The sequence below is a fragment of the Schistocerca piceifrons genome, chromosome X, assembly GCF_021461385.2.
Source record: "Schistocerca piceifrons isolate TAMUIC-IGC-003096 chromosome X, iqSchPice1.1, whole genome shotgun sequence".
NCBI classification, from domain to species: Eukaryota; Metazoa; Arthropoda; class Insecta; order Orthoptera; family Acrididae; genus Schistocerca; species Schistocerca piceifrons.
Genome location: NC_060149.1, coordinates 132,658,505 through 132,675,504, shown reverse-complemented (window position 1 = coordinate 132,675,504; position 17,000 = coordinate 132,658,505). Strand labels below are relative to the sequence as shown.

Here is a 17,000-nt window from a genome sequence, read left to right as displayed (position 1 = left end):
CGTTTGCTGTTGTCTCACTCTAGTTTCGTAGTTTATTAGGCAGACAGGATTTAAATGAGATAGCAGCAAACACAAAACAATACATGACAAAATGTTTATATTCGTATTATTCTTATGGTGAAGAGAATCGTAGAGTTGGCCATATTAACAAACATCCCAAACAGTCTTGCCAATCGGATTTTCGTAGTACATTGAAATGCTGCTACATTCGATGATACGGAATTTGTATTTACTTTGTTGGATAATGTATGATAATGATAATGATAATGCAGTGGTCGAAACTCGGGGCGGAGAAAAAAGCTCGTCTTCCACCTTTTTTTTTAAATTTATTTACTGAAGCAGAGGTTTTGGCGCCAGTATTTATCTTTGTGCCTGCAAAGCATGCCTGTGTAGTGCTACATATATTCGATGGCAGAAGTTAGTTGTGGCGGCACCTACCAACGTTTTTCAGAACTTCCGCTTACTTTGCACTCGATTCTAAGCCGCAGGCAGTTTTTTGGATTACAAAAACTGGAAAAAAGTGCGACTTAGATTCGAGTAAATACGGTAGTTACTGGAATTGGAATTCAGTCCAACAGTAGGTGTATTGACTGAAAATTCCTTAGAATTTGACAAGTTGATACATGATCTTCAGTCGAATAGTGCAACGGTTGAAGAAACTGGTGTTGTGTGTCATCTTTTGTTGACAATGACACAAGAATGAGACAATTACTGCATTCAAGACGTTACCCATGGAAAATCTTAAGTTAATCTTTGTGAAAAATAGGCTCGTAGATAAAAAAAATAAACATGCAAACAATAAGAAGAAACCTGCAGTAGACTCGGGACAGAAAACAGTGTTTAGCATATATGAGAATGGGAAAACTAAAAAGAAAAGAAGTTCACGAATCTTGGCGAAAGTGACAAGTATAATTCGGGTAGAGAAAAACAGTTTAGCTGAAAATCCATAGCTGTGGTGAATTGCGACACAAAAGAAATGACTGTAATAAAAGGAACAAAAACAAGAAAGGATCTGCAAACTCAGTAAGCTGTGACTCTCAAGAAGTTGTTGAGAGCTTGGATGCATATTGTTTTTATACTGGTGTTTTTAATGGTTCGGTATTGTGGTATGTGGACTGTGATGTGAGAGAACACTTTGTGAATGACTTGTAAGACATTGATAATGTGGAAATGCTTGAAGATCAGTATGATAAACGCTATGGCTTGAAAGACGTTGATAATGTGGAAATGCTTGAAAGACCAGTAGTGATAAATGCTGCAAAATCTCAGTCTGTTTTGAAGGCAAAGCAATTTGGTGAAATTAATGTTGTCAGATCTATCGATGTAAAGGTAGTTTCAATTCCAATTAAAATATTTTATTTGTTGTTGGACTGGTTCACAACTAGATGCCAGTGCACTGAATGGAGACCAGTGGTTTCAAAGTCGCATTTGAGAGCAAAAGAGCAACTACTCATAAAGGAAAGGATGTTGTTGCCACAGCAATGAAAAATTAGGTGGAAAAAATACACTCTGGAATTCGCCAGAAACCCCTGCAAGACATTTCTTTTTGAAATACTGCAAATTTGAGATCAAAGGTTATGACCCTTTAATTTTGCTAATCTAAAGGTGCTTCCGAAATACATGAAAGGAGCAAACATTGAAGATCCGAAGATACCAGAATCGTGCACCATCTGCATGGGAGGCAAGCAAACAAGACTTCCACACAATCAGAAGAGGACGAGCAATATTTTCACTGGAACTAGTACACAGTGATGATGTGGATCCTATTACTCCCATGTCTTATGGTTGAAAAAGGTACATCATTACATTAATAGATAGCTATATTCATTTTACAGCTATATATGTGATGCAGAATAAATCCGAAGTACTGGAATATGTTAAACAGTATGAAGCAATGGCAACTGCTCTTTGTGCTTTGAGAATTAGTAGATTCAGCACTGATGATAGAGGTGAATATCTACATCTACATTTACATAGATACTCCGCAAACCATCATATGATGTGTGGTGGAGGGTATCCTGTACCACTGCTTCTCATTTCCTTTTCTGTTCCACTTGCGAATAGAGTGATGGAAAAATGGCCGTCTGTATGCCTTCATATGAGTCCTAATTTCTTGTATCATATCTGTCAAATGAGATAAAAACGTCTTTGAGGAGGAGGGAATCTAGTATGAATTTATGAAGAGATATACACCACAACAAAATAGAGGGAGTGAATGGATGAATAAGAACATTATAAATAAGGCACATTGCATGTTGTTGAACAGTAAACTTGAAAAATGTTTCTGGTCCAAAGTAGTAAAGACTGCTGTTTACTTGATAAACAGAACACCAATATGTGCATTAACAAAGACAGTTCCTGCAACTCTGTGGCACAGTGAAATGCCAAAGTTGCAGAAACTAAGAGTGTTTGCTTGTGCAGCATATCTACAACTTCTTGCAGAAATTATTGCTGGAAAGTTTGATTCCATAATAAAGAAGTGCTTCGTGGTTGGATAATGTGTTAATAGATATCGAGTACGGTGCCCAGAAGAGAGAGAAATCATTCTGGGAAGAGACATCAAGTTTGATGAAAGTTGTTTTGATTTTAATAACAAAGATTGGTTTTCTTGCAAAGAAGACACAAATGACGGAGATATCATCAATGAAGAAAATGTCAGTGACTGCAAAAATGACTCCATACAAAGTAAAAATGAAGATTATGAAGATGTTAGACCTCCTGAAATCCACAGAACCACCACAAAGTGGAAGCATGCGGTGTGGATGGAAGACTGTGCTGAATTAGCATTAAATACAGAAATTTATGTTGAGGATGTTCTGGAGATTTTCAGTGATATTTACAGTAGATCAGATAAAGAAGAATTCTTTCACACCGTAGCAGAAGAGATGAAAGTAATAAACAAAAACAAGACCTGTATAATATGTGAATTACCTGATAACAGTAAGGCTGTTGTCACTAAGTAGGTCATCAAAGTGAAACATGATAATGTGGGCAACATTAGTAGTTATAATGCTCGACTTGTTGCACAAGGTTGTTCTCAAAGAAAAAGGTTAGACTATAATGAAATGTGTGCTCCCGTAGCAAGGTTGACTAGTCTGGGAACGTTACTTGCTTCTGTGAATTACAGAAAATTGACTGCTCATCAGATGGACATAAGAAGTGCCTTTTTTCATAGAAATTTATATGAAGAAATTTATGCAAAGACATCAGTAGAGTTTAGTGTAGAACCAGGTAATATAGGTAAGCTAAACAAAGCAATTTGTGATTTGAAGTAGGCTTCAAGATCTTGGAATTTAATGTTTGACAAGTTTGTTAAAGATTCAGGCTCTGTTCAAAGCAGTGCTGATGGGTGTTGATGTACTTACAGGAACTAAAATGCTATGGTTTATGTTTTGTTATATGTAGATGACATTACCATTTTAGGTAATGATAAGATGAAAACTGAAGAATTCAAATCACCTTTTAGAAGTAAATTTCAAATGAAAGATTTGGATTATTTGAAACTGTTCTTGGGAATTAAGATAGATAAGAGGGGGAGTGGAATAATTTTGAACCAGAAAACTTATTTGGAAAATCTGTTGAAGAAGTATGGTTCTAAATAATGCAAGCCAGTCAACACACATATGGAACTGAATTGCAGAGAAGTAGAGAATGATATGAGAGTGCATGAAAGAGTATCATCAGAGAATTAATAGGATGTTTGCTGTATGTAACACAAGCAATATTACCTGATTTATGCTATGCTGTTAATTATTTCAGTTGCTATCAAAGTGATCCAAAGGAATCACACTGCAAAGGTTTAAAGAGAATACTGTGTTACATAAAAGGTACAGTAGATTATGGGATGCATTATAAAACTGAAGAGAACAATGAAACTGTAGTAGCTTATGCTGATTGAGCCAATAGTTCAGATAGAAAATTAACATCAGGTTATGCTATGGGGGAACAAAAAAACTGAGTCCTGCAGCCTTGTCTTCTACAGAAGCAGAATTTGTATCACTTGCAACTTCTGTTGTAGAATATTTGTGGTTTGTGAAGCTGTTCCAAGACCTAAGAATTTTGAAAAATGAAAAACATAATTTATGAAGACAGTCTTGCATAGTGTTTATTTGTAAATGGGAATATAAAGATTAAAACACATAGATGTAAGTTTGAGATTGTTAGAAACAATATTTGATAAAAAAAATAGATATTGTGTTCTCTATTTTTCTACAATGAATAAATCAGTTCAGGTGGAATGTTTCTTGCTTCCAACCATGCTCTGCACTCAACCTTTGACATTTGAGCTGGTCCCACATGTTCCCTCTGGGAAAGAGCTGGGGATCTTGCTGGCCAAGAGAGCACCTCAGCGTTACACTGATAGTTCATGGAGATGTGTGCTATGGGTGGAGAAGCATTGTCCAATTGAAAAAGGGCACCACGTTACTTTGGCTTGAGTAGTAACATGTGAGGATGCGGGGTGTCCGTGTCATACTGTTGTGCTATTGGAGTTCCCTCAATTGCTATATGCCATGACCTGAAGTCATATCTGATGGCTCCCAACACCATGCTGCCAGGAGTAATACCACTGTGCCTTTGTAAAACATGGGAAGAATCAAACCTCTTTCCAGATCACCAACCACCACCATACACGCCAGTGATGATCATCTGGGTGGGCTATTGCAGAACCACATTCATCATTGAACACAATGCAATGCAGTTAGTCAGCAGTCCATGCTTTTTGGTCACAACACCACACTGAACACAGTCATTTGCATTGTGTTAATGGCAGCCTATGCATGGGGTTGTAATTCCCTTGTCTGGCTGCTACTAGTCTCTAAACAGTGGTGCAGGATGACACAGAATGTTGTATGGAGACCATTACTTGTTCTCAGAAGGCAGGCACAGAACTGAAGGGGTTATGATGTGTTTATTGCACAATACGGTGATCCTCCCTTGTGGTGGTCAGATATGTTCAACTAGAACCTTGACAACGAGTATGCCTGCCCTTACATTCTCATACAGTCCAACATCAGGCCACTGTCGGATCTGACTGCCACACAGTCTGAATATTGCATGATTCAACCAGCTGGTCAAATGTAAACCAACTATGAGGCCCCATCCATACTTCGTTAGATGCTGACATAGCTGCCTCACACGGGTACATGGCATTCCATGTCCTACACAATGATCACTCAGCATCTGATGCTGTTCATGTCCTGTCGTGTACTCTGGTGGTCGGCTGTTCCACCTGTCATAGGGAATTTCAACTCTAATCATTTACATACCAACTGCCTGACTGTGTGTGTGTGTGTGTGTGTGTGTGTGTGTGTGTGTGTGTGTGTGTGTGTGTTTTAGAGATGGGCAAACTTGTTCATCTTTGGGAACTAGTGCATGGGTGGTTGCTCTTTTTTGGCAACCATTCATTTTTACTTGTTCATTTGTGCTTGGTATACGGTTCTTATGAAAAACTGAAAATTAGTAGCATAGGTGACTGAAGATTAAAGGCTCCAAGAGGGGGCACTTGCCTCTGCCCTGAAGTACAGAGTTTTTATTCATAGCAGAATTCTCACACACTTGTAAGTTTCATGATTCTGCAAAACCTCTCGTTTAGCCTTCTGTAGCATTATGTGGCTGATCGCAGTGAAATAATATAAGGTGGCGCACGAAAAACTGGCCCTGGGTACAGAATTCTCACCAATTACGTAGGATTTGTTGACTGCTACAAGCAGAATAGATACACACGTAATAACTAGGCTGTGAAGAAATAACAAATAAGCTAATGTAAACAACAACTCCGAAACAATAGATGACGATTGGTAGGTGACAATGAGCAGTCTAGTACTCGGGGCCAATTTTTCTTGCACCACCCTGTATCAGTGAAATAAGATTGTAGAAGTTATCATATTCTCTTTGCAAAATGTTATGTCGATTATGGAATGAAGACTTCATTCAGCTGTAAGTACAAGTATTTCTTCAGCTGTTTATCGAAATAGTGAAGTAAGTTGATATGCCATTTTGTTACCTGAAAAGATGTATGTATTACACGATACGTAATTTTATGTAATTATAAAATACATTATAATTACCAGTCGTGGACACTGAATAGAATACGAAAAGAACCAGAAGTTCAGATTTCAAAAAAGGTAGCAAATGAAACAAACAACTCTATACTGAACTAACTATGAGCAGTCTGCAGTGGCAATGCGATGAGTGACCACGTGAAGGAGGACGAGACTGGCCGAATGAGACCGAGACAGATGGGAACGGGACCGAGGCTGGAACAAGACCGGCTGAGGTGCCGCTGTGGGAACGAGACCGACCGTTTCCCATTACCAGGAACTATAAGTAGAAAGCCGTGACCGAAGTGAACTATGAAAGACCGTTCCTTAGAATTTGTTCATCGCTCATTCCATTCATCTTGATGAACTGTTCCTATGGACCCGTTAGTTCGCGAACGACCCATCTGTAGTGTGTGTGTGTGTGTGTGTGTGTGTGTGTGTGTGTGTGACTACGTCTTCTAGGTGCTTCATTTTTTTGTCAGGCAGTGAAATTGCTGTGGCTAGGTTTGAACAGGCAAACCACAGTATGCTAGCCAGTGACACTAACCACTGCACACAGCACAACTTGGAGCATTGCTCCCTGTCCTGCAGAAACAGTGACCTGCTGTTTCAGAAGTTCTTGTTGGAGCCTACAACAGCAGTCTGGATCTAGATCTTGTCAATGGTCCTGTGTATGGTAGCACTAGTAGATCCTTGTGTATTGGTTGTGTTATCACGTCCTCTTCACTACGATTAGCAATGGAAGTAGCCGTCCCATCAAAGCTTTGGGATTGTCATGTGGTTTTTCAATTTCCTTTAAACAAGATACCCCCATTGTTGATCTGTGTCCCAGGGCTGTAGTAGGACTTCATATAAAGGATACAGATGACATCTTTGCACTTTTGTCTTCTTGATTAAGGGTGACAATCCTCAGCTTCACAGCTGATGTCCAACAAGGAACAAAGGATATGATATGGCTCAAAGTAGCATTTTAGTAACTTTTGTGAGAGTCCCACTTTCAGCGCAACCATAAAAATCCATATAAAGTCTCCTGGGCAGTATCTCACTGGCCAGCACTACGCATTATGGTGGTGTCAGTCTTTCTCCTGGGTGCCCTGACTCTGTATGCCTACTAGCTGTCTTGCTTCTTTGGTTCTGGTGATGATATGTTTCATGTAGTCATCACGGGCATCATTCGGTTGAAATAAGAACAGTGTATCCATTTGCAACATTTATGCTACTGCCTCAGTTCAGTGGGCATCTTTGTCATTTTGGACTTATTTGGCCACACTAGAAGAGAGTGCACAATGTAACCACTGTGCCATATGATGGTGCACTGTTGCTGTACACTTTCACTCAGTGTGGATTGTTACAACATTGTTCTCCTACAATGAATTACTGCCCAATACTCCACTTTATCTGTGGGCTGCACTACTTTGTTTCGACTCCTCAAATGTTGCACTGGGGTGTGGCAATTTAAATGTGTGCTGGTAATGCTAACAAACAAACAGATTATTTTTTAGAAGTTATAATTAAAACTTTGAGACCGCCCCTTATAGTTCCTACCACTTGGTTTTCTTTTCACTGTTATTTTGAAAACAGAATCTCTCATGGGCATAGTTACAGCCTTAGCACAGTGATGTGACAGTGAAAAAAACGCGTGGAAGTATAATGTTGTAGTTTCCACATAATGGCAACTAATGACACAGCTGTTCTGCTCACTTTAAAAATGAACAGTGTACAAGCAAAAACATAGATAATGAAAGCATACAGGGTGAGGTTTACCTGTCTACGTTTCCCTCAGCAACCTACAGGCTGACAATTGCCTTCAGACCTTTGTACAAAAGACACACTTGGGATACATGGTTGAATGAATGTCTGTCATATATCTTGGGCTCATTGCATTGCAGTCTGAACTGGAACTTAGTTAAGCAAGTTTGGCTTGAAGTAAAATATATGACAGCAAAAAATTAACCTTACTTCCTCCTGCATTTAGGATAATAACTAGATGATGTCAAAGATAAAGTAATTCACTGTGTATCTGAGCTTATTTCATGAAGACAGGAAATGGAAAATAGAGGTTATTGAACTTGTTCAAATACAAGAAACAGATTACTCAGTGTACTCTTATTGTTTTAATAGTTAGGCTAAATTAAAAAAAATTGTCATAAATTACTAGATCTAAAAATCTGAAGCAGTTCGATTCAAATCCCATTGTGCATAGACTAGTTCAGGAATCTTGTTGTCTTCGTGTATTTCTGCAGATGTATTTACAGATAGCTCTGTAAAGATGGTCATTGATTGTTACTGTTATTACCCCACTGTTAATGAACAAAACAATACTGCTCTTGTTAGGTACATTGTACATTGCATCATACAACCAGGAGCAGTTGAAGCAATGTATAAGGTTATATGGAAGGACTGTGATGTTCTCATGAAACAGAACTAGTTTAATTAGAATGTCATTGTCAGATGGTTTTAAATATATTAAGTGGTAACTTGTCACAGGCCAGAAGAGGTGCTCAAAATGTGAATATATCTGTGCTCTGATTTTTAGAACAACAGTCAGAGTGCAGATATCTTTACATTGTGTGTACTTCTCTTGGCCCGTTTAGTTGAAGAGTAATGAAACTAGTTGTATGACTTGAAGTTGTGAATAAAATAAAATAAAATAAAATCATTCCAAGGCAGCCACTGTGCTCTCCTTAGGTAGTATGCCTAGTCTGTGTAACACTAAATACAGATTTGTTTAGCAGTTGCCACAGTAGTTACAAGTTCTAGTTGAAGTAGTGATAGTGGTAATTATAGAAATATTAGATTAGAAAATAAATCGACATTATGTTCTTAAGTAAATGATCAGGGAAAAGAATTAGATTGACGGTAGAGGAATAGGCAAACCAAATAAGGCAGATAATAATATGTGATGTTTTTATAACTGGTAAAGGATTGATATGACTTGGCAGTGGTCCCATCATAATAATTAACAGTTAAAAAAAGTGTCAAAAATTACAGTAATTTATAGTTTTGAATGTGAAACAGCCCAACAACCAATACCATGCCCATAACTTCAAATGTAATCCCACATTGTGACTTGATCTTACCATTGTTGGTATCTATTGGTTGTAAGAATTTTGTTAAAAGAACCAAATGGGTGCCATTCTACAAGTGAGCTTGAAAAAATAGCAATCACTTTGTTGTAAGGTTCTTGAAAAACGAGGTTCCTTATTGTCTGAGCACATACCTTTTATAAATGACACTTGTTATGTTTGAACCAAACAGCTAAAAGTTGATTAAAAGCTGTCAGCCTTTATCTTACACTTTAAACTTTTAGTGTTCCTCATTGTATTAATAATTATTATTCCAGAGTTTTTGGCTCTTATTTCCTAATGAGCTACTTATAACTCCTATCCTGCCCCCCTCGCCCTCCCCCTCCCAGCCCCCTCCCCCTCCCCCTCCCCCTCCCTCAAACAAAAAGGAGAAAAGGGAATGGGAGAGAGGGGGAGTTGGAATGAGGACGGTGAGACGCCTGACTTCAAAAAGCTTTTTTAGTGCAGGAGAAAGCCACATAGATTGAATGCTACAAAACTGAGAAAAACAGAATTGTAATTCTTTTATGACTTTCATACCAAGTAGTATAACGACAGAGTGTATCTTTAGCTTGTGTTTGGGGTACTAGAATTTTTCTCTCTGGAAAGTTGTATAATGCCCCATAGAGAAATAAATAATGCCAATGTGTCTAAATACTGTTAGTTTTGTTATATTTTAAGTAGACACTATGAAATAGCCAAATGTGTACTACACTGTCCACTGTACAGCTTTGAATGTTTTTATCCTTAAGGAACAACCTATCTTTGTTTAGAAAAGCACTTAAGCCCCTCTTCAGTGAGGTGGCACAGCTAGTTAAGACACTGGGCACTTATTCATGGGATGACCGACCCAACTTAATGTTTTAGTGGTTACCCTAAATTACTTACAGCAAATGCTAGGATAGTTGCTCCGAACAGGACACAGCCAATTACCTTCCAGACCCCTCCCATTTTGAGCTGCTGTTCTGTCATTAATGACCTCGTAATTAACAGGACTTTAAATGATAATGTTCCTTCCTTCCTTCCTGTTAAACTGCTTCATTTCCTTCACATTTTTCAACCTTGTATCTTGATTTTAAAACCTCTAATCATCATTTAACATTCCACACTACATTTACAAATTCCAAATGATAAAATTGTGTTTGGTTTAAGTATGATTTTCATTGTACTGTTTATCAATCTGAAAATTGCTGTCTTTCATGAGGAGGCAAATCAGCTAGTTTGCTTACAATGTTCTGTTCTTCGGACGCAATCTGACCTGTAATTGTGCTGCAGTGGTGTTTTTTTTCTGTACTATAATAGAAAGTTAATTATAACCTGGAGTTTCCTTTGTTTGATAATAGAAATTTAATTTTTTTGCAGATACTAAATCACTCATTTCCATTGCTGGCAAGCTTAATAGAACAAGAGTCATCCAGGTTACATGAAGTGATGCAGAAGAATCAGTCAAATATTCATCAGGCTGGACCTTTGCTGTACAAGCTGCATGAAAATCTGTTGTGGCTTGTTGTTATAGCAGGACATGTTTTATCAATGGATAGCGATGGTGAAATGTCTTTAATCCCTTCTGAAATAATGCGATACAGTATTGATCAAAGCGCAAGTGGTGAAGTTGATCCATCAGTAACTGTACAGTTAATGTGCACACGTGGTTTTTCAAGTGCAGATGTCGCGCAATCCTGGGAGAGATGTGATCATGTTGTCAGGTATGTGTATGAACTAGCTTTTCTGCAATAGAATTGATGACTATCACAGTTCTTAAGCTTTAGCTGTTCTGCTGCCGCATTTACCTGTCTCTCTTACATTTTCAATACAATCTGGTATTTTTTTCTAAGTGTGGGATGTTTTAAAGATAATGATTATGCATGTATGAGTACTTGGCTGGTCACACACTGTAAACTTAGGATTTTATACTAGATGAAAGTGTATATCATATTTGATGGATGCCTAGTACTGTGTATTAAATTTGAATTGAGAACAATAATGTAATATACCTTCTTAGAGGAACACTGCATAGAAAACATCTATATAGAATTAATATATTTTTGATGGAGACAGACTCAGACTATTTCCTTTAGCTTTCACCTGGTAAAAAAGAGAGAGAGAGTAAAACAAAAAGTTGCTTTCTGGTTGGTTATGACCATATTGGCTGCTTATTTAAAATAATCATGGTGGTTCAAGAAATTTACTAAGTTATTGCTTTGTCAGTTGACATTTTACACTGAAATTAAGTTATAGCACATCAGATGAAATAACTTGGTGGTGGTGGAATGCTGTAAAGATCTTGGCTTTACTGCCTTTATCATATGGGGAATAGTCAAACCTCCATAAAAACGCCCATTCTAGTTCTCTAGTAGGTAATAAATCACAATTAATCTCAAGTCTACAGCAAATCTCTCACTGTTTTGGTGGGCATGTGGGTGACATTAATGTCAAAGGAAAAAACTGAAGAAGGGAGGATAGTCATCCAATTAGTTTCCCACAAAAGTTATCTGTTTGTAGGTATGACAGAAAGAGTTCTTGAGCAGTAAAATGGGGCAGCATGTTCAGTTAACCCTCCAGCAGGCGCGTCAACTTTCAGGACGCCACTAGTCGCGATGTATCTCGTGGATACATGCGACAATTTTTGTGGTTTTTTGTTTGTTTACAGGTTCTTTTTCTTTTGTTTTTGTTTTAAATTGCAGTTACCTTTATTGTTACAGATTTTACAAATACAGAAGTGAACATCAGGCTCATTACACTTTCAAATTAACAGAAATATTTGACATTTTATTATAGATACAAATAAATTACTGAACTAATCAAAGCATGTCTCTTTTTACTGATTGCCCTCTACAGAAAGACAGTGTTCACAAATTATTTTTGCGTGCTTTTGCAAACAAAGATATGTACCGCATTTTTCACACGTATACTTGCTGAGACAAGTCTTTTTTGTCTCCCTGTAGCATGACTGGCACCTTTTTCTTTTCTTGTTTTCTGATTCCAAGGATTGTTCAGCGTTTTCTTGCTCTTTTCCTTTAGGTTTGTAATTTACTAGCATTGACTTTATATCATCAGGTAGAGTCATAATAAGAGCTCTTCTTTTGAGATGATCTTGTAGTAGAGTCAGAGCCAAAGTTTTGAGGTACTCGCGCCGATTTGAGTATTTATTCTTGTTGCCCAAGAAAATTACTCTTGAATTGATGCCTGCAGTGTTCAACAGGTGGAAAAAAAATCACCATAGGCCATCTTCTTGTTGACCTAGCTACATTGTAGGTTGCTACAGGGAGACAAAAAAGACTTGTCTCAGCAAGTATACGTGTGAAAAATGCGGTACTCATCTTTGTAGGTTTGGTGTCATTATAGTGTAGAATAATTGCTGGTTTTTCCTCTAAACCTTCCGAAACCTCACTTGACGATACATGCATACTTGAAAGGAGGACTACAGTTTTCCCTTTTTTCGGGACATACGACACAAGGGTTTCATTCTTGCCGTAGCCAAATACGCTATCATATTGATGTCTACTTTTTGGTGCTACGAAATTCGATGGCAGTTCCTTCTTGTTTTTTCTAATTGTGCCTACAAACGACAGTCTCCTTTTATGCAGTTCTCTTACTAATTCCAAACTAGTGAACCAGTTATCTGCTGTAATGTTTCTACCCGTCCCATATATTGGTTCGGCAAGTCTCAGAACTACTACTTTGGCGGAGTTGTTATTCTGAAAGGGTCCTTCTGGTTGTAATCCACAATATATTTCCATGTTGTAAGTATAATAAAGCTTGGCATCACATAGGCAGAAAATTTTGATGCCTTATTTAGATGGTTTAGATTGTATGAACTGGCGAAATCCACACCGGCCTCGAAATGCTGGTAGCTGCTCACCAACTGTGACGTCCTGACTGAGGGAGTAATGTGTCTTGCAGTTATTCAAACACATGGTGAACATTTCCCTCACAGCTGCTAACTTGTCTGTCTTGCGCTGTTCTTGTCTTGTGGCTCCATCATCAAAACGAACACATCATATTAGGAACAGGAAACGTTTTTCGGACATGGTCATTCTAAAAATATTCAGACCAAGGTCATCTGCTGTCCAGAAGTCGTGAACATTCTGTCGCCCACCACGGAACACACCAGCAAGGTGTAACAAGCCAAGAAAGGCTTTTATTTCGATTGCGTCTGTGTCCTTGCAGTCACTCTCGTGAGCAAAGTTTCCTTTTAGATCAGCTATACACCCGTTAGTGTTGACCACAATTAGATCTAGGATATCATTACTGATGAATAGGCTCCAGCAGTCAATTTCAGTTACCATTTTCTTTGCGTCTCCAACTACCCCAGGCAGTTTGGTTAGTATATCATGAGGCCGTGTCTGTGTTGCTTTCCAAGGCACTTTCCACCATTTAGTTTCATCCTTACCTAAAATAAAAAAATAAGTACATTACAACATTGTTAGTTATTGTTATTATTACATCTGAAAGCATATTTATTGTCTTTTCTACTCACCAAAATAGTAATGTTCATCAGTTTCCTGCACTTCCTTATTTTCTTCATCAAATTCATGATCTGTGTCTGAGTCTACAGATCGTGTTTCGAGTATATCTTCGGTTCCTGAATCAGTTTCTGCAAGATCATCTTCATCTTCAATGGATACCTCGTCGTCGAGAAGAAGGCGATGTACTTCTTCCAAATCCTTAGGATTTTCTAGATCGTATCGTTTACTCATTTTGAAAGAGAGTACACATAGCTACAACGAAACGTTGCTTCATTTAGAAGACAACAACGCAACTGCCGACTTGCGTATGCTGCAAGCAATGCAACAGCTGCAGTCATTAGCGGCGACAAAGCGTTACCCGAGTAGGCGCGCTGTATCTGAGAGATACAGGCAGTACACGTTCCCACACCTGACTCACTTATGACCTTGATAGTATCGGGATAAGACTGAAATTCCTGTAAAGCAATAAGAGAGGTATGACACAAGATGTCATGGGCCAGCAAACCGTTACCACTGTTCATTGCGGTGATATTAGAGAAGCAGTAGGTTAAGTATCTCTCGGATACATGCGCGACTGTCGGAGGGTTAGATGTATCTATTCTGATTTCATTAATGATGCTGTCTGGTCTTTGGTTTATATATAAGTTCTATGAATGCGTGTTATCTGTTTTTTTTTTTACATGTCCAGAAGAACAGACACCACGCATTCTTATAAATGATTTTCCATGAGTCCATCACCTTCAGTGTGGATGCACAGTAACATTTGACCTGAAGGAATATTAAAGTAGCGAGCATGGAGGACATGGACAGGGACTGTGGATAGGTAGCACTAGGTGGGAATATGAGTTGGCTGGGAGCCATCCATGCAATTGCAATGAACACTGTGTCTGGATGGTGCAGTGGTTAATGCAGCTGCCTCGTAAGCAGGAGATCCTTGGTTTAAATCCCAATCTGGCACCCATTTTCACTCATTGCTTCTGATTCCGCATGAAGTCCTGATGCAGTTGATGTCAATAATTTCTTCCCCTGAAAATGTCTTCCATCATGAAGACTTGAAGTGGCTGTTGCTGGGATGAGTGCAACTACACTGATGTGGTATGAAGACAGTCATTAAGCCTTATAAGGAATTGCATAGATTTATAATCCTGTGTAGAAGCTGTGCAATGTTAACACACTTTTGGAAATCATAAGATCGTAAGAGTTGGCATTTCTTGTGGACACTGGAAGATTTGGATGACATTCAGATACACCTGATTTCCACAGTACCGTTGATGACTCTATTGATATATTGACATGCTAAGAACTTACCCATGTCCATATCAGTGAATTTCAAAAGGGGTATCGACTAATATTGGCAAAAAGAATCAGTTTTTGAAAATATAATGTAACTAGAGGGATAAAAATTGCACTCATCAAGTGGTGCCAGGAAGAAACATTTATAAAAGTTATAGAAATGTGCAACCTTTCAGAGCCATTGGCTCCTCTTGCTGGCAGAAGGGTTGAAGGGGAAGAGGATGGAGGGGGTCTTAGAAAATGGGGATAGTTGCGGAAAAGTTGCCCAGAACCCCAAGTCAAGGGAGACTTATCGAGTGGAATGAGAAGGAAAGACTGGTTGTTGGGGACTGCACTGAATGAGATTTGAAAACCGGAGAGCTTAAATGTAGAAAGTAAGGTAATAAGCAGGACATCTATTACAGTAAAAACTCTTTCACAATGTTTTTTTGGTAATCTCTGTCTTGCTTATTACCTTATCTTCCACTTTAAGCTCTTATGTTTTCAAAACTCATATGTTACAGTCTCCAACAATCAATCTTTCCTTCTCATCCCATTCAGTAAGTCTCTCCTGATCCAGATTTGTGGGCGACATTTTCGTAACGCCATCATTTCCAAAACCTTGCCACTCCTTTTCCTTCATCCCTTTTCTTTCACTTTCAACCCTTCTGTCAGAATAAGGAGTAACTGGCTCCAAAAGCCTGCACATTCCTATAATTTTTATGTGTGTTTCCTCCTGCCACTGCTTAGTAAGTAGATTTTTTATCCATCCACTTATGTTAAAAGCAGTATGGAGATGGACAGTTTTTATATCATCATATTTATAACTATATACAGAACATCCTGGGAAACTGAACTGATTATTGGGCATGTGATTCTTGGCTAAAGTATCAGTCGAACAAAAAGAAGTACTTACTGTTGTTTGGTGATTCCCATATAGATTTTATAAGGATTTTGATCGAAAAAAAGATTGAAATATATTTGGACCATACAGTTATTTGAGTTCAGTAATTAATTTTCTGACACCAGTGGATCAGTATTGTAGAGCCATAATAGCTAATGCCTTTGTAGACAAAGCTCAAAGGAAGCTAATATATGTGTAATCACCTGTTGATGGATTCCCATATCATGATGAACAGCATATTAGCATAAACAACCCATTGTGATACAGTACAGACACAATGCTATGGTAACAGGTTAGAATAATTAATGACCTAAATAAAAAATTTTAGTAATAAATTGCAAGAGGTGGACTGGAATGAAATTTATAAGGAATAAAATGCGAAATTTAACATAATCATTGTAAGTTTGTCTCACTATTTAAAAGTAATTTTCTCACCGAACTACTTAGAAAATACATTGAAAATGCATATGAAAGTGTTGAATCAATAGTATTTATGAGAATCATTAAAAGCACCAGGACGTGTCAATAACTGTTGAAATGTTGTAAGTTGTAACAAAGTGGCCCAAAAACCTCGAGAAACACTACATGACATCTGGTGACCTGAGAAAATCTCCTAAGAATGGAAGTGTGCATTATTTACTCTCCCTGCCAATGGCCAATATCGATCATGTCTTGGAGGTGCTACAGCTTGCCATTGATGGTCACCACCAGGGGTGTGTGCAGCTCATCACATGGGCCAAGCCATTTATGGCCTGTCATGTTGGCCAAGAGACATAGCAACGGGGCCAGGCGAGCAGCCTTGATTCAGTCTGGTACACTCTGTAGTGTGATATACTCTTAATCACGCCATTCTGCATATTGGATTTCAACCCTGCATTCTTCTTGCACTTTCTTGTTATCATTATTGGCACACATTTCGTGTTCTGCTCTCAAAGAACTTGACTTTGTTATAGATTATGCTCTTGTATTGAGAGCTGACAGAAGAGTGATGGTCTTTTGCACAGTGTGGGCAACTGTTTCTGGAAAGCTGACTGCCACATTCGGGGCAGCACTGGAGTTTCTTTGAATTGCTTGAAGCATGTCACAATGCTAAGCATGTCACAATACTAAGGAGGGAGGGCATTTTGGACCTGTCTGGTTAACGTTACAAAAAAATTCATTTAACACTGATGGAGAAGCAGAAGGATTGACATACTTAAGTCGCTCATAAGACAATGGCGATCTGAGCACAGAACTCGGGTGAGACTTA

General features: G+C 38.3%; 1 protein-coding gene across 3 annotated transcripts in view; it reads left to right on the top strand.

Moving 5' to 3' along the window:
- The window catches only part of LOC124721393 (exportin-4-like), a 238,996-nt gene that overhangs the window by 114,634 nt on the left and 107,362 nt on the right, over window positions 1–17,000 (top strand). For all 3 annotated transcript variants that reach the window (XM_047246333.1, XM_047246334.1, XM_047246335.1), the window contains one exon: window positions 10,469–10,812. In XM_047246333.1, the coding sequence (XP_047102289.1) occupies window positions 10,469–10,812 (344 nt within the window). The remainder of the gene's footprint in view (window positions 1–10,468; window positions 10,813–17,000) is intronic.